General features: G+C 36.5%; 1 protein-coding gene across 1 annotated transcript in view; it reads right to left on the reverse strand.

Moving 5' to 3' along the window:
- The window catches only part of LOC122799665, a 1,990,791-nt gene that overhangs the window by 1,301,736 nt on the left and 666,370 nt on the right, over nucleotides 1-22,685 (reverse strand). The window contains exon 15 of the mRNA XM_044068913.1: nucleotides 11,612-11,809. Coding sequence (XP_043924848.1) covers nucleotides 11,612-11,809 — 198 coding nt within the window. The remainder of the gene's footprint in view (nucleotides 1-11,611; nucleotides 11,810-22,685) is intronic.

Consider the following 22,685-nt stretch of genomic DNA (forward strand, 5'->3'; position numbering starts at 1 on the left):
CAGAAGCAGTAAACCAGGTCCAACTCCATTGTCTCGAAGCAGCAAACCCACCTCAACTTAACACTTCCCTGCAAGAGCTTAGAACTCAACTTACCTCATCCTGATTGGTCCTACGCTCGAATCCCTGCTTGCCTCTCTCCTGATTGGTCCTGCCTGCAGATCAAGCAGTCCGGAGCCCCTCTGTTCTGTGCGGTTGTTTACCGCACAGATTTCTGGGCATCTGCAAGGCAGAAAATACCTTCTCTGCATCTGGACTGCTGACTCAGGCAGTCAGAGTTCGCATAGATTGCGGGGCAGTCTGAGTGTGTTTGCGCATGCGCAGCAGTTCTGGTACTCGTTAAAAAAAGAAAATTTGTTTTAAAGTTTATGTTTCACGTTATTTATTTCTTTTATTTCTAGGTGGGAGGGCTGTAGTCCTGCAGTCCGATAGCACAAGCCGTCCCTGAGATGAAAAGATAACAACCTTCTAAGTACAGCAGAGGAAAAGAGGAGACAAGGAAATCTCAACAATGGTATGCCGGAAATATGACAAAGTTGTAAGGGCAAGGGAGATTACATAAAAAATTTAGTTCATGAACCACAAACAGTAAAGAGAAAAATGTTACAAGGTAAGCTAAGGAAAAAAACGTTTCAATAAGAGGAATTACAAAAAAAAAAAAATATTTATCCAATACAGCAAATGAGAGCAAGGTGCATTGTGGGTAAGTTAAAAGCTTGAAAGATCTGGTGGCTGCAAGCTGTATCATCGGCCATGTCAGATCTGGTGGATCAGATCTGAAACCATTCGTGAGGACAGAATGAAGACTGACAAAATCAAATAATACAGTTCTAAACCCAACAACCTTAAAGATCTACTGACTAGGTTTCTGAAAAGTAATCGGTGCATCAAACTGATTGGTTAAGGGCCATTTCCTAGGACCTGTGACTACAAATGCATGAATGTAAAATAAAAATTCATTCATATCTACAATTACACACACACACACACACACACACACACACACACACACACACACACACACACACAAAAACAATGTCCCAATAAGATATTCAGCAAATAATAAAATAAAAATAAGAACAAAACTGCAGACTGGCGAAAAGCAGCATACTGAAAGAATAACATAAAGCAAACTTATTAAACCAATTTGAGTAAACTCTTTTACTCTTTTATCAATGACACGACTTTATCAGACTATAGCACATTAATTCAGCCTTTTTACCAAAATAACTATCACATAATAAAATCTCATGCAAAAATCATAGCCACATTCATACAGTAACTCTAGCACATTCATAAAGTAATGCTTTAAAAATGTTTTGAATACATAAATAATTAATGTGATCATTTAATCTAAGTGCACCTTTAGTATAAAAATCAGCTGCCATCTATAGTCTTTAACATTTAACATATTTTCACAGTCCTCACTCAAACAACTTATGCATGATAGTCAAGCATCTTAAAACACAAATCTTTTATTAATCCTGCAAGTTATAGTATGTTTATGAACAACATTATTTACGTTACTTACCCTAACAGATTATTAGTATTTGTAAAGTGGGGTGTGGAGCTGCTTAGGTTCATTGGTGTGTACTAGGCTAATGGCTCTGGAGCCTTTACAAGCCTAGCCCATAGAAGTGTGCTGGCATCATGACACCCAAAGTTAGTTCCCAGTGCCTCTATCAAGTAGAGCCACTGTAGTGATCCCCGGGGTGAACTTTCAATTACACATTCACTCATCAAGATTTCTCTTGAAGAGGGACAGCGAGGTGCTCTACTTGATATGTATGAGAAGTCTATTCAAGAGCATGGTCAGTCACTGGGTGAGGAACCTGTCCCTCCAGCATGTTCTGTTGAGTGTGGTAATGAGGTTAAGGTCTCTGGAGCATGTGGTGCCGACAGATTGGGATTTCTTTAGATGTAGCATTTTTAACAGAGCTGGGTCAGACATGGCTTTGTAAGTCAGACAAAGATCACATCTAAGTAGGTGATATGAGACAGAGAATAGCTAGAGTCTTTTGAATCTGTCCATGTAGGACATGTGTTTAATGTCTTGGATCCTCTTTGTGAGGTACTTCAGTGGCCTCTCCATCTGTTGCAGGTATCTAGTGAGGTACTTGCCAAATGGGGCATTATACTCAATGATTGGTCTAATGAGGGAAGAGTAGAGAGTGACAATGACCTCTTTCTTCCTGGATGCAAAACTTTTCATAATGAGATGTGCCACATAGAAGGACTTTCTGACCACAGTGGCAATGTGATGGTCGAAGGAGATTGCTGTCAACTTGCGTCCCTGGATCTGTTATAACTCCTTCAGTTTTCAATGGGCTCTAATCGATGTGGTAATTAGTGGGAACTGAGTTTTTACCAAAGGGGATGATGACACATTTTTTGGCATTAAGTTTAAGGCCATGGTTTCGACACCAATTGGTCTCAGTGAGGCCTTTCTGTAGGATGTTTGCATCACTTGGGGAGTTAATAATGGCTCCCAGGTTGCAATCATCTGTGAACTTGGTCAGCCAGAGTCCCTTTGTGTTGGCCTGGACTTCTGAGAAGTAGATGCCAAACAGGAGAGGACCCAGGACTGATCCCTGTATGACTCCACTCGTGACTGGTCGGCAGTCTGACTTGGAGTCTACTACTTTCACACTGTGTGTTCTATATGTGAGACAATTTGCAAACCACCTAGTGATATAGGGGTTGATGCCTAGTTTGATGAGTTTATCAATAATTCCCGAGTGAGGAATGGTATCATAGGCCTTGGCCAGATCGAGGTAGGCTGTATGCACTGCCTTATCTTCTTCCATAGCCCTGGTAATTGACAAAGAAGTTAACCAGGTTGAGCAGGCATGATCTCCCTTACACAAAGCCAAATTACATGGGGTTTAGAGTTTGGAAATTTCCTATATCTTTGTTAATCAGGTCCATGATGATGCATTCCACAGGTTTACATATCAGACTTGTCAGGTTAATGGGGCAATAATTCCCAGGGTCTGTAGTTGCTACCTCTTTATGGAGAGGGATGAGTGTAGCAAATTATATGCCCTGCCAAATCTCGAACCCAGGACCCTGTACACTACAGTCAGAGCAATGTACCACTACAGCATTTAGTAGTCGTAGTAGTTTTTTTTTTCCACCACAGAAAGTTCCACACTTAGAGCACTCAGCAACATATACCACATTCTGAGGCACACTACCTCCAACTTGCATCTGCAATGTTTCCTGGAGTTTATAGGTTCATAGGTTGGTACTGGGCTATCTGCCCAAAGGCATATATTAGCCCAGCCACGTTGTGCAGTATTCATCACCCCTTTAGTAGTTCCCTAGACCCTTGTACTAGCAGCTAGTACCCTTGGCCCCTATCTAGTAGTGCTGTTGGTGTGATCCCCGGTGTGAACTTTCTGTTACCCATCCGCTTATCAAGGTTCCTCTTGAAGAGTGATAGTGAGGGGCTCTGTCTTATGTAGATCGGGACCCTGTTCCATAGTAAGGGAAGTCTCTGCGAAGGGAATCTATCCCTCCAGCATGTTCTATTCATTGTTGTGTTACGTCATGGGATCTGTCTGAGAGCCAGTTTGCGATCCATCTTGTGACGTAAGGGTTTATGCCCAGGCTGGTGAGCTTATCAATAATACCTGAATGGGGAATGGTGTCAAATGCTTTAGCAAGGTCAAGGTAAGCTGTGTGTACCTCCTTTCCCTTATCTATAGCCTGGGTAACTGTCTCAAAGAAATCCATCAGGTTCAGGAGGCATGATCTGCTCTTGACGAAGCCAAACTGTGTGGGGTCCAGCAACTGGAGGTTCTCAATCTCTCCATTTATGAGTTCCATAATGATTTGCTCCATAGCCTTACAGATCAGACTGGTCAGGCTTATTGGTCGGTAGTTCCCAGGGACAGTTGTGGCCCCACCCTTGTGTAGCGGGACCACCATTGCAGTGCGCCATTCTATGGGCACATATCCTGTGGAGAGGCTGAGACTGAACAGGTTATTAAGATGCGGGGTTAATTCCTTTTGGAGCTCGCATATGACACAGCCTGGGACACCATCTGGTCCCATGGAGGCAGTGTTTTTAGCTTTAGATAGAGCCTTGTTAACCAACGCATCAGTAATAATTGGACTTACACATTCCCCTAGAATGGTAATAGGCCTTGTAGGTGGTGAGGGGGGGGGGCAATTTGCACTGAACCTGTCAGCCAAGATGTTGGCAATGTCAGAAGGGTCAGTGTATTTTGTTCCATTTTGTACTAGCTCAGAACAGACCTCAGCATTGCCATTTAGATTCTTGACGTAGCCATAGAAGGCCTTATGGTTATCCTTGGCAACTTTATTTTCAAAATTACCTTTAGTTGACTTGATGAGGGCCCTCAATTTCTTACTAATGCTGATCAGTGATGATTTTTCTACTTGAGATTTGGCCTTTTTTTGTATAAGTCTCCTCCTTTTGTTGTAAAGTTTGCTTATGGCTGGGGTCCACCAGACTGGTTTCTTCTTACTTGAGGAAGGAGTCTTGGTTTTATTTGGATAATGTAACACAAATTCCCTTGATTATATATGTGTGTGTGTGTGCATACATATATATATATATATATATATATATATATATATATATATATATATATATATATATATATATATATATAGTTAGTATTCATTTTTTTTGCAAAACATTCAAGCACAGAGACAGTACTTACAATATGTATGGAAATATTTATTTTTCAGTGAAAGTTCTGACATTAACTACTTACTTAGAAATTGAAAAAATAAAAGAGGAAGATATTACATTGAGATTATATGAAATACAAGATATTAAAGTTAGATGACAGAGGGTCTGAGGTATAGAAACAGAAGGCTTTAGCTGTGAAGAAGTTAAAAGTTTGTTATCTAAATTCAAAATGTTTTCATTCTTTTATGTTAGTAGCAAGGCCATCCTAGAATTTTGTAGAGTCTAAGGCTGAAAACCCATGGTCAGATGTAATCAGTGTGTTGAAGATTATTTGCAGGATAGGAGCACTATTGGAGTGGAACTTGAGTTCATAGGGAAGAGATATGTTGGTGCATTTGGAAATAAATTGTGGAGAGGAGATATTATTAAGATATGAGTGTTCTTTTACAGGTTCCAGCTTGTGTGTGAGGAGGAGGAGCAAACAATTTTTCACTCAATGTGGATGTTACTAAATGAATGTTAGCTCAGGTGCATTTAGAGGGTCATGCATAATTATTCACTGGAGTTGCATATCCACCTCCACCTGGAACTGTTAGGGCCTTATAGGATCTCCTGGACTTTACCTACATGTACAGAGTAAGGACAATTATAAGGCTGTATTGTAAATAATCACAGTGAAGAGGATGACAATGAAGATGATGATGCAGAAGGATTATGCTGTTACTAGTACTTTCTCAAAGGTCTCATGTTATAAAACAATGACAACCCAATCAGGTAATAAGTATATCCATACAATTCATGCAGTGTTACTGAGAATTATCATAATCTGCTCTGTGCACAGTCAGTGACAGCCACTTTTTTACCCCCCCCCACATCATTCTTCATACTCTATCTAGTGCTCCACATCCACCGTCAGGTGTACCAGCCCCCTGCTAGCCCTTCAGACTTTCTCTGACTTATTCTGATATAGCTGGGGTCAGAGTGAGAGGTATGGCTGACTACATCTGCTGTTTTTTTTTCTGATTTCTTGATAATTACTGGTTTATGCTGAAGGGAAATATAAAATAATTAGAACTGTTTATCAGTTATTTGAATAACAGTGGTTTTGGAATTAGGTTCACAGACAAATTGAGTTTGTCCACTACAGATTTTTTTAGATATTAATGTAACACCACTTATGGATTATACTGTATGTATTACCTTGTAATAGAAACATCTTTCCAAAAATGGTTTTATTGCATGCTAAAAGGTGTCATCCAAAAATTATTACTGGAAACATTCTCCTTCACAATTTCTGATGTGCCTAGGATTTGTAATGACGGAGAAGATATGCTTATATACACTGATGATTTCAAATAATTTTTAAAGAGGGATTCTTATATAGACAGATATAGATGTATAGAAATATAGATAGCTAGCTAGAGAGATATACATACATATAATCACATAGGACATTGATAAAGGAGAGGCATGATAAAAAATTATCTCAGCTAAGAAACAAGATATTTTATCACCTCTCCTCTCATGTCTTCCACATTTTATCTATGCATACCTCTGCCATCAGAATCTGGATAGAATTCAAACTCATTTCAGACAACCCTGTACTACATAAAGAAACACAAGTAATGTGCAGCTTTCTAATACACAAAAAGTACCATTAAACATAAAACAAGTAAAAATCATTCAAATTGCAAACAAGAGCTCTATTGTGATCACTCAAGAACTGAACTCATTGCAGCCCAGTTTTCTCTCTGAGAATTCTCCATACATCTCTTAACTCAACAGGTATACTATTCCCAGCTGGCATCAGCAAAACTCATAGCACTCTGGGAACACGTTCGATCTGTAAGCAGGTTTGAAAAAATAAAATGTCCCATTTCAGTCTTTTGAGTTTCAATAAATCCCTCATTAGATTCTGGAAATCAGTAACTATATGGAATCAACAGATCTTGTATTGGTGTTGTTGCTGTTGTTGCTTTTATAAATGACTACAAATGGAATAGAAGGAGAAGACAAGCATACCACACAACTGTCCAAATTTTTGCCTCATATTTTTGGTCCATTTTTCATAAAATTGTGGTTTTCTGGCAAATTAGTGGAAAATCATTAAAGACTGAGATTAGTATACACACACACACACACACACACACACACACACACACACACACACATATATATATATGTAAAACTGCAGCCCAGTGAAGCCAGTGGAAAAATAAAAACCTATAAAACATACAGAAAAATGGATAAATGGCCTTACACTCATTGCAAAAAAGGTATTGTCATTCCTTTCAGTAACACCTGCTAACTACCACATCAATAGCAGCATCTTAAGTACACACTTAGTGGTGAGAGACCTGGGCACACAGGTTGACACCAACCTTACCTTTGACCACCACATCCCCACAGTGGTAACAAGGGCATTCTATATTGCTCATCTAATAAGTAAGGGCATTGCCTCCACAAAAAAAGAAGTTATTACATCCCTGTACTTTTCCCTCATCAGGGCAATAATTGAGTACACTGCCCCTTTTGGTATGTACCTTTCTAAGCACCTGCAGCAACTGGAGAAACCACAAAGGTTGCTCACAAGGAAAATTCAAGGTCTTTACCATCTGTCCTATGGAGATCATCTGAAATTACTGTCACTTTATTCTGTTTCATACAGACTACTAAAAGGTGATCTCTGCCTTGCATATAAGGCAATCTCCGGCCCTGCTTTACTGGAAATGCTTCAAACCCAAAAGTCAAATGGTACACAGGTTACTCACTCTAAAGGCCTTAACCTGGTATATGACATTAATAAAACCTGCTGGAGAGACATATTTGTCTCCCAGAGGTTACCGCACCTTTGGAACAGACTTTCACTTCATGTCAAACAGAGCACCTCATTGGCCCTCTTCAAATGCAATCTGGATGATTGGATAGGTGATCGTAAATTCACCTCGGGAGTTCCACCTGTGTCCCTCTTGGACTAGGGCAATAGGTGCTGATCATGAAATAAAGGCAATAACTTGGCTAGGCTTGTAAGGGCCCTAGGGCCATTAGCCTAGTAACTTCCTATGATCCTATGGAATGAGAAATGATGAGTAATGGTGTGATAAGAAAAAGATATAAAGGTAAAGGTATGTAGCATTGTTCTAGTTTAGCTAGCTAACAGGAGTGTAGATTAATAAATATTAATGCAGCATACAAGATACGTTGAAGTATGGCAGTATAGGCTGTAGGGTGTAATGATAATTGGGTGGTTGGTAAAATAGAGCTTGGCTTTGTAAAGAATTCTTAGTTCTTATTTTTTTCTGTGCTATGTGTTGCATGTTTTGCCAAAATACCAGACTATGGGTGAAAATTACACCTAGTAGTTTTCTATGAGTTATCTCCTCACTTGCTTTTACTGTTTCATAGAACAATACATTTATTGTAGTTTGGTTGTGAGGTAGTGGATATGATAAAAGTCTTCATCTTTATGCTTACAACCTCCCATACCTCTCAGCTTCTTTGCTCAAAAAATCTTGAAGCAGCTAAAAATAATGAAGAGACAAAGGCTCCAAATCAGGGACAAATGTTAAATAGGTTTATGCATCAAAACACATTTTTGAGCACTAATCCATATGAAAATATAATGGCTGGCATTACTGACTGACTGTAATCCTCAGTAATTTATCAGAAAATTAAAAATATTATGAGGGATGGGGCACAAATGTGAGGTGAAATCAGGGACGTTCTGCAAAATCAGGGACACTTGGGAGGTATTCAACCTTCTTAAAACTAACATAAACACTCAAAGTCCAAGATAGCTCTAACTCCAGTCAAAAAACCCTGATCCTACATCTGTGGCTTTAGGATCCAAACTTCAGCCAGGTTGGTTAGGTACATACCTGATTTTACTGCAAATGTTCACTCACTCTGTATGCCTAAACCTAACAACTTTCAGACTCAAAGTAACTCCTAACCTTACCCATAATAATAGTTCCTACCTCAAACACTGGGGTTACATTTGTTAGAGTAACAGTCTGGATTAGGGTTATGCTTAAAGATGCCTGCTGGATATGGACTAGTTCTACAGTTACAGATACAGTTAGGACTAATTTACAAAGTCCATGAATAGAGGTGGGAGGTAATTAAAGTCATACACAGTATTTAAGACTCACACTGCATGGCTCATCTTTTCCTGGGGAGGTCGCACATTTGTCTGATACTGAGAAATTCCACTTCAAGATTAATCAGAGAACACTATCTTGTAATTTTCAACTGTTTTCCAATTTAACACTAAATTCCCTTCTAGTTTGAAAGGAAGTACTTCAGAGAACATTTTGGAGTTCTCCTTAAACTATTCATAAAGTCGAAACTATGTTGACTGGGCAAAAAGCTACCAAAAATACTTCAACAACAGGTTATAAGCAGCAAAAACAATTCAGCTGTACACGTCATATAAACTGTAGGCAATGCATCCCTATTATCTTGCCATGGCATTGTGCAGACAGTGGAGACTTCCAGCCCAAACAGGACACCATCAATGAATAGGACAGCCTGAATGAATGAGTATACTTAGTGTTTATATGTTGGTTTGTGTTGGGGTGGCAGGAGTAGTTTATATCACTACTAAATTAGGCTTTATGACATTAATTAGGACCTAGTGTTTGTGCTTGTCCAGCCTTCTTGCCAAGATACAAATGTCCTCAAATTTAACTACTAAGTCCTCACTAAGACCAAGAGCACTTGAAGTACCATGAGAGCTGGCCAATGGTGTTTAGTGGAGTGTATGCTGCCTTAAGTGGAATAAAAGGCAAGTAGTAATTCAAGCATTCTCTTTCTGAGATATGCCCAGAAATTTCATAAACCCTATATTGCATGATTCCAAAATGTCCACTATTGCATAAGTAGTTCCCAAACTCAGTTCTTCGTCTAGAATTCAACTATGTGATATTTTGACAGGAGAATTACAAATTCTGACAAAAACTCAACATGAAAAAAGCTAATCAGCTGTAGTAATGTCAGATATAAGGATTTTAAAATGTGTTTATCTGAATATTAAATAATTAAAAAAGATATGAACCACTGAGAAGTTGCAAAATACTTTGGTGAACTCTATAATAGAAGCAGAACATTTTAATAAAGTAAATATCATGATATCAAGCACACGAGATATCAGTTATTACATTAATGGCTGTGTTAAGACATACAAGACAGCTAGACCTGGGAATGTTTCAGCTGAGAAATATTTATATAATGGTAAATGTCTTAAAAAGGATTGAATACCTGTGTGTTTTTCTACCATTCTTTTAAATAACAACAGTGGTGATGAGCTCATGACTGTCAGTCAACACTCCTCCTTTACCAGGCTAAGACATCTGTCTGAATGGCCCTTATATCAATTCAGTGATCTATGTCATCCTTATAGACAAATGGAGCACTCAGTGATTGTGTACATATTTCATTACTTTGTTTTTTAAAACTGGTCAATATACTGAACAAATTTTTGAGAAATGCACTTGGCCACTACCTAGTTATTTAGCAGACAGTAGTCTGACTACAGTCAAGCATAATATATCAACTATGCAGTCAGGAATTCACTGAATTTGACTAGCTACACTTTTCCTAATAGAAAATAGCAGGTATATTGGAGTTTGCCATCAGTTTCACACCTGACAAGGTTCTCATTCAATGTCTTGAGATCCTTATACAAGTCTAAGAGCCTCACTGTAACGCATTCACCAGTAGTAGCCTGAGAATAAAGCAATAGCTTTAAATGTCACCCCCTCAACAAACACGCATATACACGCACACAGTCGCGCAACTACCATCACCACTAATTCAAACAGAGCCAAAAGATGAGCAGAAAACAACAAGAGAAAAGAAAAGCACATGATGCCTGCCACACCTATTAAAATTATGTTGAATTTAAAGCACTTAGGTTAAGGTACGTATAGGTTTGTATTACACATTTACTAAACTGTAACACAGAACTTAAAGGTGGGTAATACATGTTTGCTAGCATATAACAAATGTAATAAATGCTTGCTAGCATATAACATAGAACTTAAATGTTTGCATTACACGACTGCTAGCCAACCGCCAGTGTAAACCTTGGCTCAAGATGATTGTCACTGGTGAATTGACAGCCTGAACCCATGTGTGAAAAATGAGAAAAAGGGATGGATGGATGGATTGCTACCATGTAACACAGAAAATGTTTATATTATGATTGCTAGCATGTAACATAGAACTTAAATGTTTATATTACATTTCTGTTAGCTTGTAACACAGAGCTTTAACGAAAATGAAATTTTGACTTCTCTTTCTATTGTCTATTGACACAGCTGAAGTGTTGAATCAAACAACAGTTAAAGAATATCACACTCAACTAATAAGAGTTTTAAGAGTTGCAAAAGAGATGATATATGTCTTTCATCTGAAAAAAAACATTTAGTGATGTGAATGGCAAATTCACTGTCCAGCTATTGGAGAAGTCTAGCAGAAGTATTCTAATGGATAAGGTTGAACATGACTGCTGGATTAAACATTGCCAGCATCATATTTGTTACTATACTTGAATCAAAGGTATGCAACTAAGGCAAAGTATAAGTATTTTCATGTATTTGTTTAGTTAAAGGATTGTGACAAGGCATCAAGCCTTGAGATGCAAGGACCAAAACAGAGAAACTGTACTGATTTTGCTAGTGCTAAATTCCCACTGGCTAAATGATAATACCAAGATGTTAATTTTATAGTTAGTGTCAAGTAAATGGATTCTGCTGAGACTATATTTCAGCGGTGTAAAACTTGATCCATTTCTAAACTGTAACACAGTGATGGTACTTTTTTTTATGCATATAAAATAAACAAGTGTTTTCTAAGAAATGTGCACTAGACAGCAACGCCAAACAAAATAAACAGTTCAAGCAGAAAACTGTAGTGCATTTCTGCATCGTAAAGAATAATGTTACCTTACCTTTATCTTTTTCGATATAGTGTGTTGCTACTAGCAGCAGCTGTTTTTCAAGCTCCATTAAATCAGTTACTGCTACATCATAGACAATGTAATTTCCTTGCTGATCCTGGGTGTGGATAGAGCCATCATCTTCTGTATAAAAGTCATCATGGTTTTCTACTTCTGAGAACTCCATAAATTCTACACTGTGAACCTAAATATGCAAGGCAACAGAGAGAGAGAGAAAAAAATATATACATATATAATATATATATATATATATATATATATATATATATATATATATACAAACACACACATACAAAAAAGTTTTAGTTTAAAGGGCTCAGATATCGATAACTGGACTACTACTGTTACTGCCAATATCTTCCATTTTATACACAGCTGTTAGATACATTGCTGCATTATACACAGCAACAACTATCTTTGGTATATGTAAACTTGCAAGCATTATTCATGAAAAATAATCAACCCAACATTCTGTCTCATTCTACTGAATTCAATTCTATATAAACAGATAGGACAAATCATAAATGTTGACATCTATTTTCTCAACAAAGCAGATAACTGACAGGTTTGCAAGATTAACAATTTCTGGGACTGGGGAATATGTGCAATCTTGCAGTTAGTATATATAATTAGCAGGGGGGAGACACGTGAGGTGTATGAGACCCTCTGTTTTTGTTTTTGAAATTTTTCATTTGTATGTGGCAAGAATTTTCTTTGCTCATGCACAGTGGACTGTTGATGACTGAATTGTTGATCTTTTGTGGTTGACATTCTTGACGTCATTGTTTGTTTTGTTGTGGGATATTTTAAGTTGATTGTATTATGTACATAGAGATATGTGGTATAATAAGAAAAAATATATACCGTTTATATTTAATATATATATGTTGGTTGTAGGAAGTTATTTCATACAATTATATATATATATATATATATATATATATATATATATATATATATAAATTCAATTTTTTGATTCATTTATAATATATTGTGTCACAATGGTACTGTAGCTTTAACATGTTTGTGTATTTAACTGAAGAGAGATGGAATGTAATTATACACTGAGGACACGAGAGGGCGAAACTGGATACCGGTCTGTGTTTTCTTCATTAGTTCCACTGCTGAGAGATGGTGTAACAAGTAAAAAAATACAGAGCTATTTTAGCTCATTTAAAAGTGTCTTCGAACTCGTTTCTTTGCCTGTATTAGGCATTTCATTACTGAAAGCTTTGCTGGGTCGAGTGCTGGTATATTTTTTGGTGTTGTGTTTATGAACCGGAGCACCCCTGTTAACACACGCACCATCACTTTTGGGATTTATGTTTGTTTATTGAGTGCTGTGTTTCAAAGCGTACTATTTGGTGGATGTTTTTTCCATTTTTTACTCTACGAGAGGGGAACGAAAGCCATGGCAGTTGGTTACAGTGATTTGCGGACATTTATTGGAAATCTATCTTCGGATAAAGACGACAACTCATTGTATGAAGGCCAGAGAATACGGGAAACTATTGGGACAGTAATTGAGGTGAATACCGATACTGAAATGGAGCAAGCATTAAAGATTTGACTTTGTATTCTAAAAAGTTTCGATCTACTATGTGGCACATTAAGTTGCTGAAAGCATATTTGGGGGCTAAAATAGCTCCATGGGGTTTACGGACATATGTTGAACCTGGGATTGGAAAACAGGACATTGAATTTATGTCAAAATGGCGGTTGTTACAAAATACCGCTTCTAGAATGTTTATAGAACTTTTAATCTTACATTATGATAAAATGTTAATAGAGATTAATGTGAAGTTAGATTCTAACCTTTTGAATGTTCAACAATATGAAAAGCAAAGTGGATTTAACAAATTGTATGATGTGTATGTAGAACAAATGAATGCTTTTGACAGTGAATTGAAAGTACGTAAATTGAAAAAGTTTAATAGAGACAGGAATGATTTTAAAAATGACACAGCATATATATGGAAACAAATGAAGAGGGCAGTTAGATTTTCTAGAACTGTAAATAAATCTAGTTGTGAAAAACTTAAAAGGGGAAAATCTATATTAAAATCAACACGCACTGTGGGTTTTACAGACTCTAGTGCTTCAGAGATTTAACTCTAACGTCTAACTCACCTAGCACAGACAATGACAATGATTTTGGAGATACTTTTGAGCAGATGTCGCCAGTACATAAAAGAACTAAAGGGAGAGAGGGCCCTTTAGGAGAAGGGGGTGTAAACATTGGAAAGCAACCAGATTTCAGACTAGAAGTGGTGGAAAAGGTGTTCAGGGACACATTGAATCTACCAATGTAACTGAAACTTCTCAGCAAGCTAATTTGATTGTTAATTTAACAAATGTGGAATTAACAGAAAATGAGAAATGTATGTTAAATAAAGGTCTGAACTATGTACCTTCAACCTTTGTCTCTGAATATGACATTAATAATGATGTAAAAAGATTTTGCAGATTGCTAAATTTGAAGCATTTTTTTTTTGTCAAAACAGATGGAGGTTGTGTTCCACGCCCTGAGTTTAGGATAAAACAATCTAACTTTAATCCACCATATGAAGCTAAAGTAAGATTATTTGAAGAACTAGTTTTGAGAGACTTATAAAGTCAGCAAACCACTATTTTAAACACCATGGCTCAAACCTTAGTCCTGATGAGAGACAAGAAATGAAGAGCCTTAGAACTAATAAAGATGTAGTGTTTGTTAAGGCTAACAAGGGGGGTGCTATGGTCATTTGGAATACTTTGGAATATACTAAAGAAGTAATGAAACAACTAAGTGAAACCAAGTTCTATAGTAAACTAACTTATAATCCCATTAAAGAATTAAAAAGAAAGATTGATGGTGTACTCTCTCTTTATAAAGAAAGGGGGTGTTATTACAGACAGTTTATATAAGGAACTTTTGGTGACTGAGTCAAAGAAATCAGAATTTATACTTCCAAAGATCCTATAAGACAACAGACTCCCCACCAGGTAGACCTATAGTCTCTGGTAGGGGATTTTTGACTGTACCTTTTTCAAAATATTTAGAATTTCAGTTAAAACCCCTTCTAGTTGTGGTTAGAGCTAGACTAAAAGATACAAATGAGTTTCTTCAATTGATGGACAATTTACAAGTTCCTGTTAATTCCTATCTATGCACTTTAGATATACAATCATTATATACTAATATTCCTCATACAGGTGGTATTATGGCCATTAGATATTGGCTGAAGGAATATGGGAAATATTCTGAAGTACATTGTGATTTTCTAATAAAGATGATTAGTTTGGTACTAGAACATAATCTATTTTATTTTGGGAATGATTGTTACCTACATTTAAGTGGTACAGTAATGGGTATAGCATTTGCTCCAACCTATGCTGACCTTTTCATGGGCTTTATTGAATGTAGTTTGATATATGGAGATCAAAATATACATCTTAAATATCTTAATATGTGGTGTCATTTTCTGGATGATTGCTGGGGAGTATGGACTGGCACGTTGAAAGACTGGCATTTATTTGTGGAATATCTGAAGTCTAATAAGTTTGGTATGAAATTTATAGATAGGATAGAACCATGTACCATTGATTTTTTTTGGATGTAAATGTGACAAAGGTGTTGGATGGTACTATGGTTACAACACTATATAGGAAACCTATTGCAAACAATGCCCTCCTAGAAGCCAGCAGTTGCCACCCTAAACATACAATAACTAATATACCGATGGCTCATTTTCAGAGACTACGCCGCATTTGTAGCAATGATGCTGATTTTATAAATGAAGCATAGGATATGAAAGATAGGTTCATAGATAGGGGTTATGATAGAGCTCATATTGATTCAATATGTGATAAAGCCATGCAGCTTAAAAGGGAACCATTGTTGTACACTTCACAATTAGATGATACTAAGATAAATTCTTATGTTGCTCCCAAGATAAGATTTGTGACTACATATGGTACCAATACTTATAAAATCAAGAAAATCATAAATAGACACTGGCATATTTTAAAATCAGATGATTTATTGAACCAATGTTTAGATGATGCTTGTTCCTTTAGCTATAAACGAGGAAGAAATACTGGTGAATTTCTATCCTGGTATAAAAAAATGGATAGAAATTATGATTATAGACAAGGTGGGCCTAAGGGAAGCACATATTGTGGCAACTGTACATACTGTAAGGTCATTTCAAAAACAAAATGTTTTACTTCAATAAATACACCTAAGGTTTTTGAGATTAGATATTTGATTACTTGTCAAACAGAATGGGTGATTTATATGGCCATATGTCAATGTGGTGCTTTCTCTGTGGGTCAAACTTACAAGTCTTTTAAGACTAGGATTGCCACTCATTTGAGTGATATTAATTGTAGAAGACCTAGAAGTGCCTTATTTAAACATAAACTTGAACATGATACAGCCCATTTTGTGTTTGTAGGAATTGATATGGTAGTGGGGTTACACCTTTCAGATAATAATAAACATAGGATTTTAAACAAAAAAGAAAGATTGTGGATTACAAATTTGGGAGCTTTATATAAACCTGAATTAAATGGATATTGGGGATGAACTAGATGGGTTTTTATATTGCACTCTTTATTAATTATTTTATTGTGGGATGTTTTAAGTTGATTGTATTATGTACACAGATGTGTGGTATAATAAGAAAAAATATATATAATTTATATTTAATATATGTATGCTGGTTGTAGGAAGTTATTTCATATAATTAGGTGTGTATATATATATATATATATATATATATATATATATATATATATATATATATATATATATATATATATATATATATATATATATATATATATATATATATATATATATGGGTCTACTTCATATGATCGACAGACCATTTGGTCGAAATTCATTTGGTCGACAGCTCATTTGGTCGACAACCAGTATTCAAGGCACTTAACAGGGATTTGCCCCCCTCCCCATTGTTGTGCAACCCTGGAGTTGTTATATATAGCTAGGGGGGTGGGGGGCACCTATTTTCATTTAAAATGTGTAGTTTTTCTTGTATTTTCATGCTTTTAAATGAAACTAGGTGGAGGGCTTCACCCCCCATACTCACCAATGTGAGGGGCTGTGCCCCCCACACCCCCCTAACTATATATAACAACTCCAGGGTCGCACAACATTGGGGAGGGGGCAAATCCCTGTTAAGTGCCTTGAATACTGGTTGTCAACCAAATGAGCTGTTGACCCAAATGAGTTGTCGAACAAATGGTCTGTCGATCATATGAAGTAGACCTATATATATATATATATTGTGTATATAAATTAAATTTTTTGATTAATTTATAATATATTGTGTCAAAATGGTATTGTAGCTTTAACATGTTTGTGTATTTAACTGAAGAGAGATGGAATGTAATTATACACTGAGGTCGCCAGAGGGCGAAACTGGATACCGGTCTGTGTTTTCTTCATTAATTCCACTGCTGAGAGATGGTGTAACAAGTAAAAAAATACAGAGCTATTTTAGCTCATTTAAAAGTGTCTCCAAACTCGTTTCTTTGCCTGTATTAGGCATTTCATTACTGAAAGCTTTGCTGGGTCAAGTGCTGGTATATTTTTCGGTGTTGTGTTTATGAACCGGAGCACCCCTGTTAACAAACACATGCACCATCACTTTTGGGATTTATATATAGATATATATATATATATATATATATATATATATATGTGTATATATATGTGTGTGTGTGTGTGTGTGTGTGTGTGTGTAAATCCATGTATATATTCATTAAACCACTGTGACTTTATGAAATGATGATATTCATGTATATATCTTAAAGATGTGCAGTAATTATATGGTAATAAGACATGTTACTCTTAAAAAGTGTATATCTATATTCATATATATATATATATATATATATATATATATATATATATATATATATATATATATGTATATATATATATATATATATATATACACACACACACACATATATATATATATATATATATATATATATATATACAAAACCACACAACCCACATCACCGACACCACATAAACCCCATACACCACACACACACAACCTAACCCCTAACCCTAACTCACTTAACCCCTAACCCTAACTCCCACCCCTATCGCTAACCCTAACTCACTTAACTCCCCACAGACCACAATTCCACACTTACGGCATCCTCGGCGTTGGTGTGATCTTCTGGAGCTCGGTCTTCTGCGCTGTCGACGAAGTCAGGTAGAACCACACATATACACATATACACACACACACACACACACACACACACACATATATATATATATACATATATATATATATATAGAGAGAGAGAGAGAGAGATACATACACATACATGTATGTATACATTATTCACTGACATTTAATTGCAGGTTCATTTTACTGACCCAGAAATCAGGTGATACAAGTGATCAGAACTACATGTGACTGAAAAATTATTTAATTGAAAACATTCTACACTAGATATACCACAAAAAGCTTTTTTTGCAGTAGTTAAGCCCTCTTGCACTCCCCACCCCTTGAACTTATATATTCTAACTCACTGGTTACACACATGTGGGGAGAAAAAACACCATACACAGTGAATCAATGCACACAAACACAAGCATCTACAGTTCTTGTGGTGCAACATGATGGTGCCCATTAATTACCCACACAAAAAAGTTATATTACTTCCCTTACAATTCCCTGAATTAAAACATAAAAAAATACCATCTATGGAATTTTACAATTTTCAATTAAGTGACCTTTCAATCAAATATACTTTCAGTCAGATGTGGTTTCTCTCATTTGTATCAATAAATTTTCATTAAATGAAACTGAAATCAAATATTTAATAACTGGTCTCTTAGAATACATAGGTTCCTCCTGGGCTCATACAGGAGAAGTGTGTATGCCTTACTTTGACCACTACACTTTCCTCCTCAGTCAGCCAGACCCAGCCACACATCCAGCCATGCTTGCCACCTAGTTTTGAAGGTTTACTTTGATTAGCCAGAATGGCATGTGCTTGAATCCACCTACACGACATCCTGCATCCCAAACAACAGGAATACCGGACACCAACATTCCCAGTTCACCAATCTCTCCCCCTTCTGGACCCATGTTAACACTTGTTTCTGGCTCTAGAGGGGTATGGAGTTTTGAGGTTCAGTGTTTATGTTGGAAATACTGCACTTCGGCATTCCAACATTTCATGGAAGTATGTTAAGCATGCGATAACTTGAACACATGCCATTCTGGCTAATGAAGGTAGACCATTTTGAATGCTACAGACAACAACAAGCATCTGACCATCAGGGCTAGCCTACTAAAGACAAAGTCAAAGGCAGCCTATTTACTACCCTGCTGTGGATATATATATATATATATATATATATATATATATATATATATATATATATATAGAGAGAGAGAGAGAGAGAGAGATATGAAACCTCCATAAATAGGTGTTGTGATAGATACTTCTTCACATTTCTTCACTTTGAAGAGTCAAACCTTTGGTGTAGTATTGTATAAAGCATGCACACTACATCAGGGATGTAGTCAGTTGCTCTGTATATTAGATACTATAGTATAACTTGTCACACATTAAAACTGCAGTACCCACTTTTATATTGCCTAATATATCTCATCATAAGCAGCTTTTAATACATAACACGCGCATATTCATCTGTCTTATACAATCCCCCATCTATACATATTTAATTTACTTTAAACAACAGCATTTCATAGAACAACACAGGCATACATTGGGTAAATCTATTGCACCCCGCACACATTTTTTTCAACATCAGGTACTCATTTAGCATTTTTTGTGTTATTTATCTAATTTTACTTTTTCTTTATTTAACTTTTCCCAAATAAGCAGTAGATTTTGTCAAACCAACCCAGTCTCACTTCTCTTATATTTCTCATGTTATTTTTTTGTCCTAAATTATTTTTGTTACCAGTGCTCTACATAGCAAGTATATAATCTTTCTTATTAATTCCCTTTTTATATAGTTTACTTTATATAGTAAAGTGGAAACAGCAACAGTTGCATACCCTTACCTTGTTTTGGCCCAGCTCATTGACTGAAATTACCTTTCAGTCAAATGTAACTTCTGTCATTTCTATCAACTAATTTCTCTGTCAGTAAATTGAACCTGTAATCAAATGTTACATAACTGGACTTTTAGAATACATAGGTTCTCTCATGGACTCTTCCAGGAGCAGTGTGCATGCCTACTTTGACCACAACATTCTGACTAAGTGGAGCTTCCTCCACTCAGCTCTCCTATCCTATCCCCATTTCCAACCACCCCCATTTACTCTAAATGTAAACCCACTATCTCCACCCACCTCAAAGCTCAACTAGTCCCAGTCTATAATGCCTGCACACACTGTTTGCAGTCCCTCCCATATTTCATGCAATACTCCCTCCACTATCTAGTTCTTTCTTCTGCCCTGTATAACATACCCTCAGCCCTCTTACTTACCAAGACCTCAACACCATATTCTTCCCAATACAACACATCACCCCTCTTTTTGCACCCCATCCCTCCTCTTTTTTACCCCTCCTTTATCCCTAAACTTGTCAAAATATCTTCCTTTAACTAACTACTGTGATACCATTCTGCATGCTGACTCTCTCACTTCTACTACTCACCCACTTAACATTTTTACCTTCACACTTTCACATAACTCATCTCTGTCATCCTAGTTTTACAATCCAACAAGCTACAGCATAGGCAACTGTTAATTCACCCAAGATACCATCCACGTTATACTCTCTGAATACCACAGACTTTTTCAACCACGACCTACAGTTATGCATCCTCATAATACATAAGCTAAAATTAAAATGAAATGCTTATCATACAACCAACATATCTCCGACAAACTAAACTCAGTGGCGACATCCATCCAAACCCTGTAACAGCTACATCCCCACAAATTTTTAACTCTACAACCCCCACAAACTACACCACTCCAATACGACACAACTTGGTCTTCACTTAACATTACACATATAAAAATTAGAAGCATCTACAACAAAATACCACAGTTTAATGCCTGGCTTAACCTACTGCTCCAGATATAGTAGTACTAACTGAAAATTAGATGAAAAAAAATAAACAAAAGATAGTGAAATTCTGCCCCCAAACTATAATATACTAAAAGCAGGTAGAGAAATGTAAAGGGCTGGTGGAGTCTCATTACTATAAAAACATTCTATGTGGCTAACCCATTCCACAAAATGGTAATGCATACTTTCTCATATCTACCCTCTTACTGAACCAAAACAAGACAGTATCCATCATAGGTACTTATTTCCCACCTAGTAATAACCTCTCTATTGCAAAAGACTTCTTCTGCTGGGTCTCATCCAACATCTCCCAAGAAAATTACATACTTGGTGATTTTAATATTAACTGGCTCTCTCTCTTTCCAACAACTCATCTAACCAATCAATAACTCTTTATGATCTTGCAGCTAATCACCACTTCCACCCATTATAGTAAAACAACACAATGGGAACATTAATTGACTGGATGCTTACCTCTGTGTCTCATAAACCTTTACCTCAGTTACCTTTCTAGATATTCTAAGTGATCCTCTCCCTACCTATGCAATAAGAAAACAAATTAATATTCAAAAGCAAACACATTTCAACAAAGCACATAACCTCAAACATTTCAAAAATATTCCTTTATCTCCTATCTAAATTGTATAACTGAAATGCTCTAAAATACACTGCACTAGATGATGCACCATCTCTTTTTAATCCTACTTTCTTGGACTTCCTAAATGAACATGCTCCACTCGGATAAAAAAGAGAGTTGGAGCCAAACTTGCTCCTGGTTGTCTCAAAATGCAAAATACCTCATGAGACTTACAGATACAGCCTGGAATACATGGCTATCAAAAAACCACAAACAACTCTCCAAAAGACTAAGGAACCAAACTAAAGCTCAAATTAAGTTAGATAAAAAAACATGCTATACTGACCAGCAACATAAAAATTACAAAAATCCTCTATAAACCAGCTGCTCAATCCTGATCAAATCACTCAACCATCTCCTACACTGTGCTGATGCTTTCAACCAACTTTCATTTCATTCATTCATATCATCACTGCTTCAAAATTCCCCTGATACCAACAACCAGACAATAGCACTAGAAGCCATTCGTCTTCATAAGCTTTCCTTCCCACCAGTCCCCACTGCATCCAGTCACAACTCTTACATTACCTCAGAGGAAATAACCTCCTCTCTTCATCTCGGCATGGCTGCTATCCCCACCATACTTCTTCTACCACCTTACTTCATTTCACCAATAAAGTAAACACAAATAGCATGAACAGGAATGATGGAAACCTAGTGTTTGCCCTCTTCCTTGATTTATCCAAGGCCTTTGACATGGTATCTCACTCTATTCTTCTACACTGACTTCTTAACCTAGGAATCAAAACCACTACTATTTCATGTTTCCATAGCTACCTCCAAAATAGAGCTCAAGCTGTCAAGTGGCAAAAAGACATCTCATCCTTTCTCCCTGACCCAGTCAGTGTACCCCAAGGATCAGTCCTGGGACCCATTCTATTTAACATATTCATTAATGACCTACATAAACCCTATAAAATGGCATCCCTAGTAAAGTATGTAGATGACACCACAGTTATCTGTATTGCAAAAAATATCAACAAACTACAAGAATTTACCCAGGAATTCTTCTCCTCTATAGAAACATGGTTGACATCTGACCAGCTATTCCTAAACCCAAGTAAATACAAACTAATCATATTTATGCCCAAATGGCTATCAATAAAACCTTCATCTTAGTTACTTCATCTAACAAACAAAAACTGAACTTATCACACATACTATATTGCTAGGCATCTGTGTAGATGACAAACTAAGATCTGACATACACATCCAAAATATAGTAAAAAAAATACAATAAAATCTACATTTTCTCTAGAGAGACTAACCTTTCCTCTCAGACATTATAAGAAAACACATTGTCTATTCTTACATATTCTGCACCCATTCT

Source organism: Protopterus annectens, chromosome 1.part0, assembly GCF_019279795.1.
Source record: "Protopterus annectens isolate FY-2018-M chromosome 1.part0, PAN1.0, whole genome shotgun sequence".
In the NCBI taxonomy this organism is placed as follows: domain Eukaryota; kingdom Metazoa; phylum Chordata; order Ceratodontiformes; family Protopteridae; genus Protopterus; species Protopterus annectens.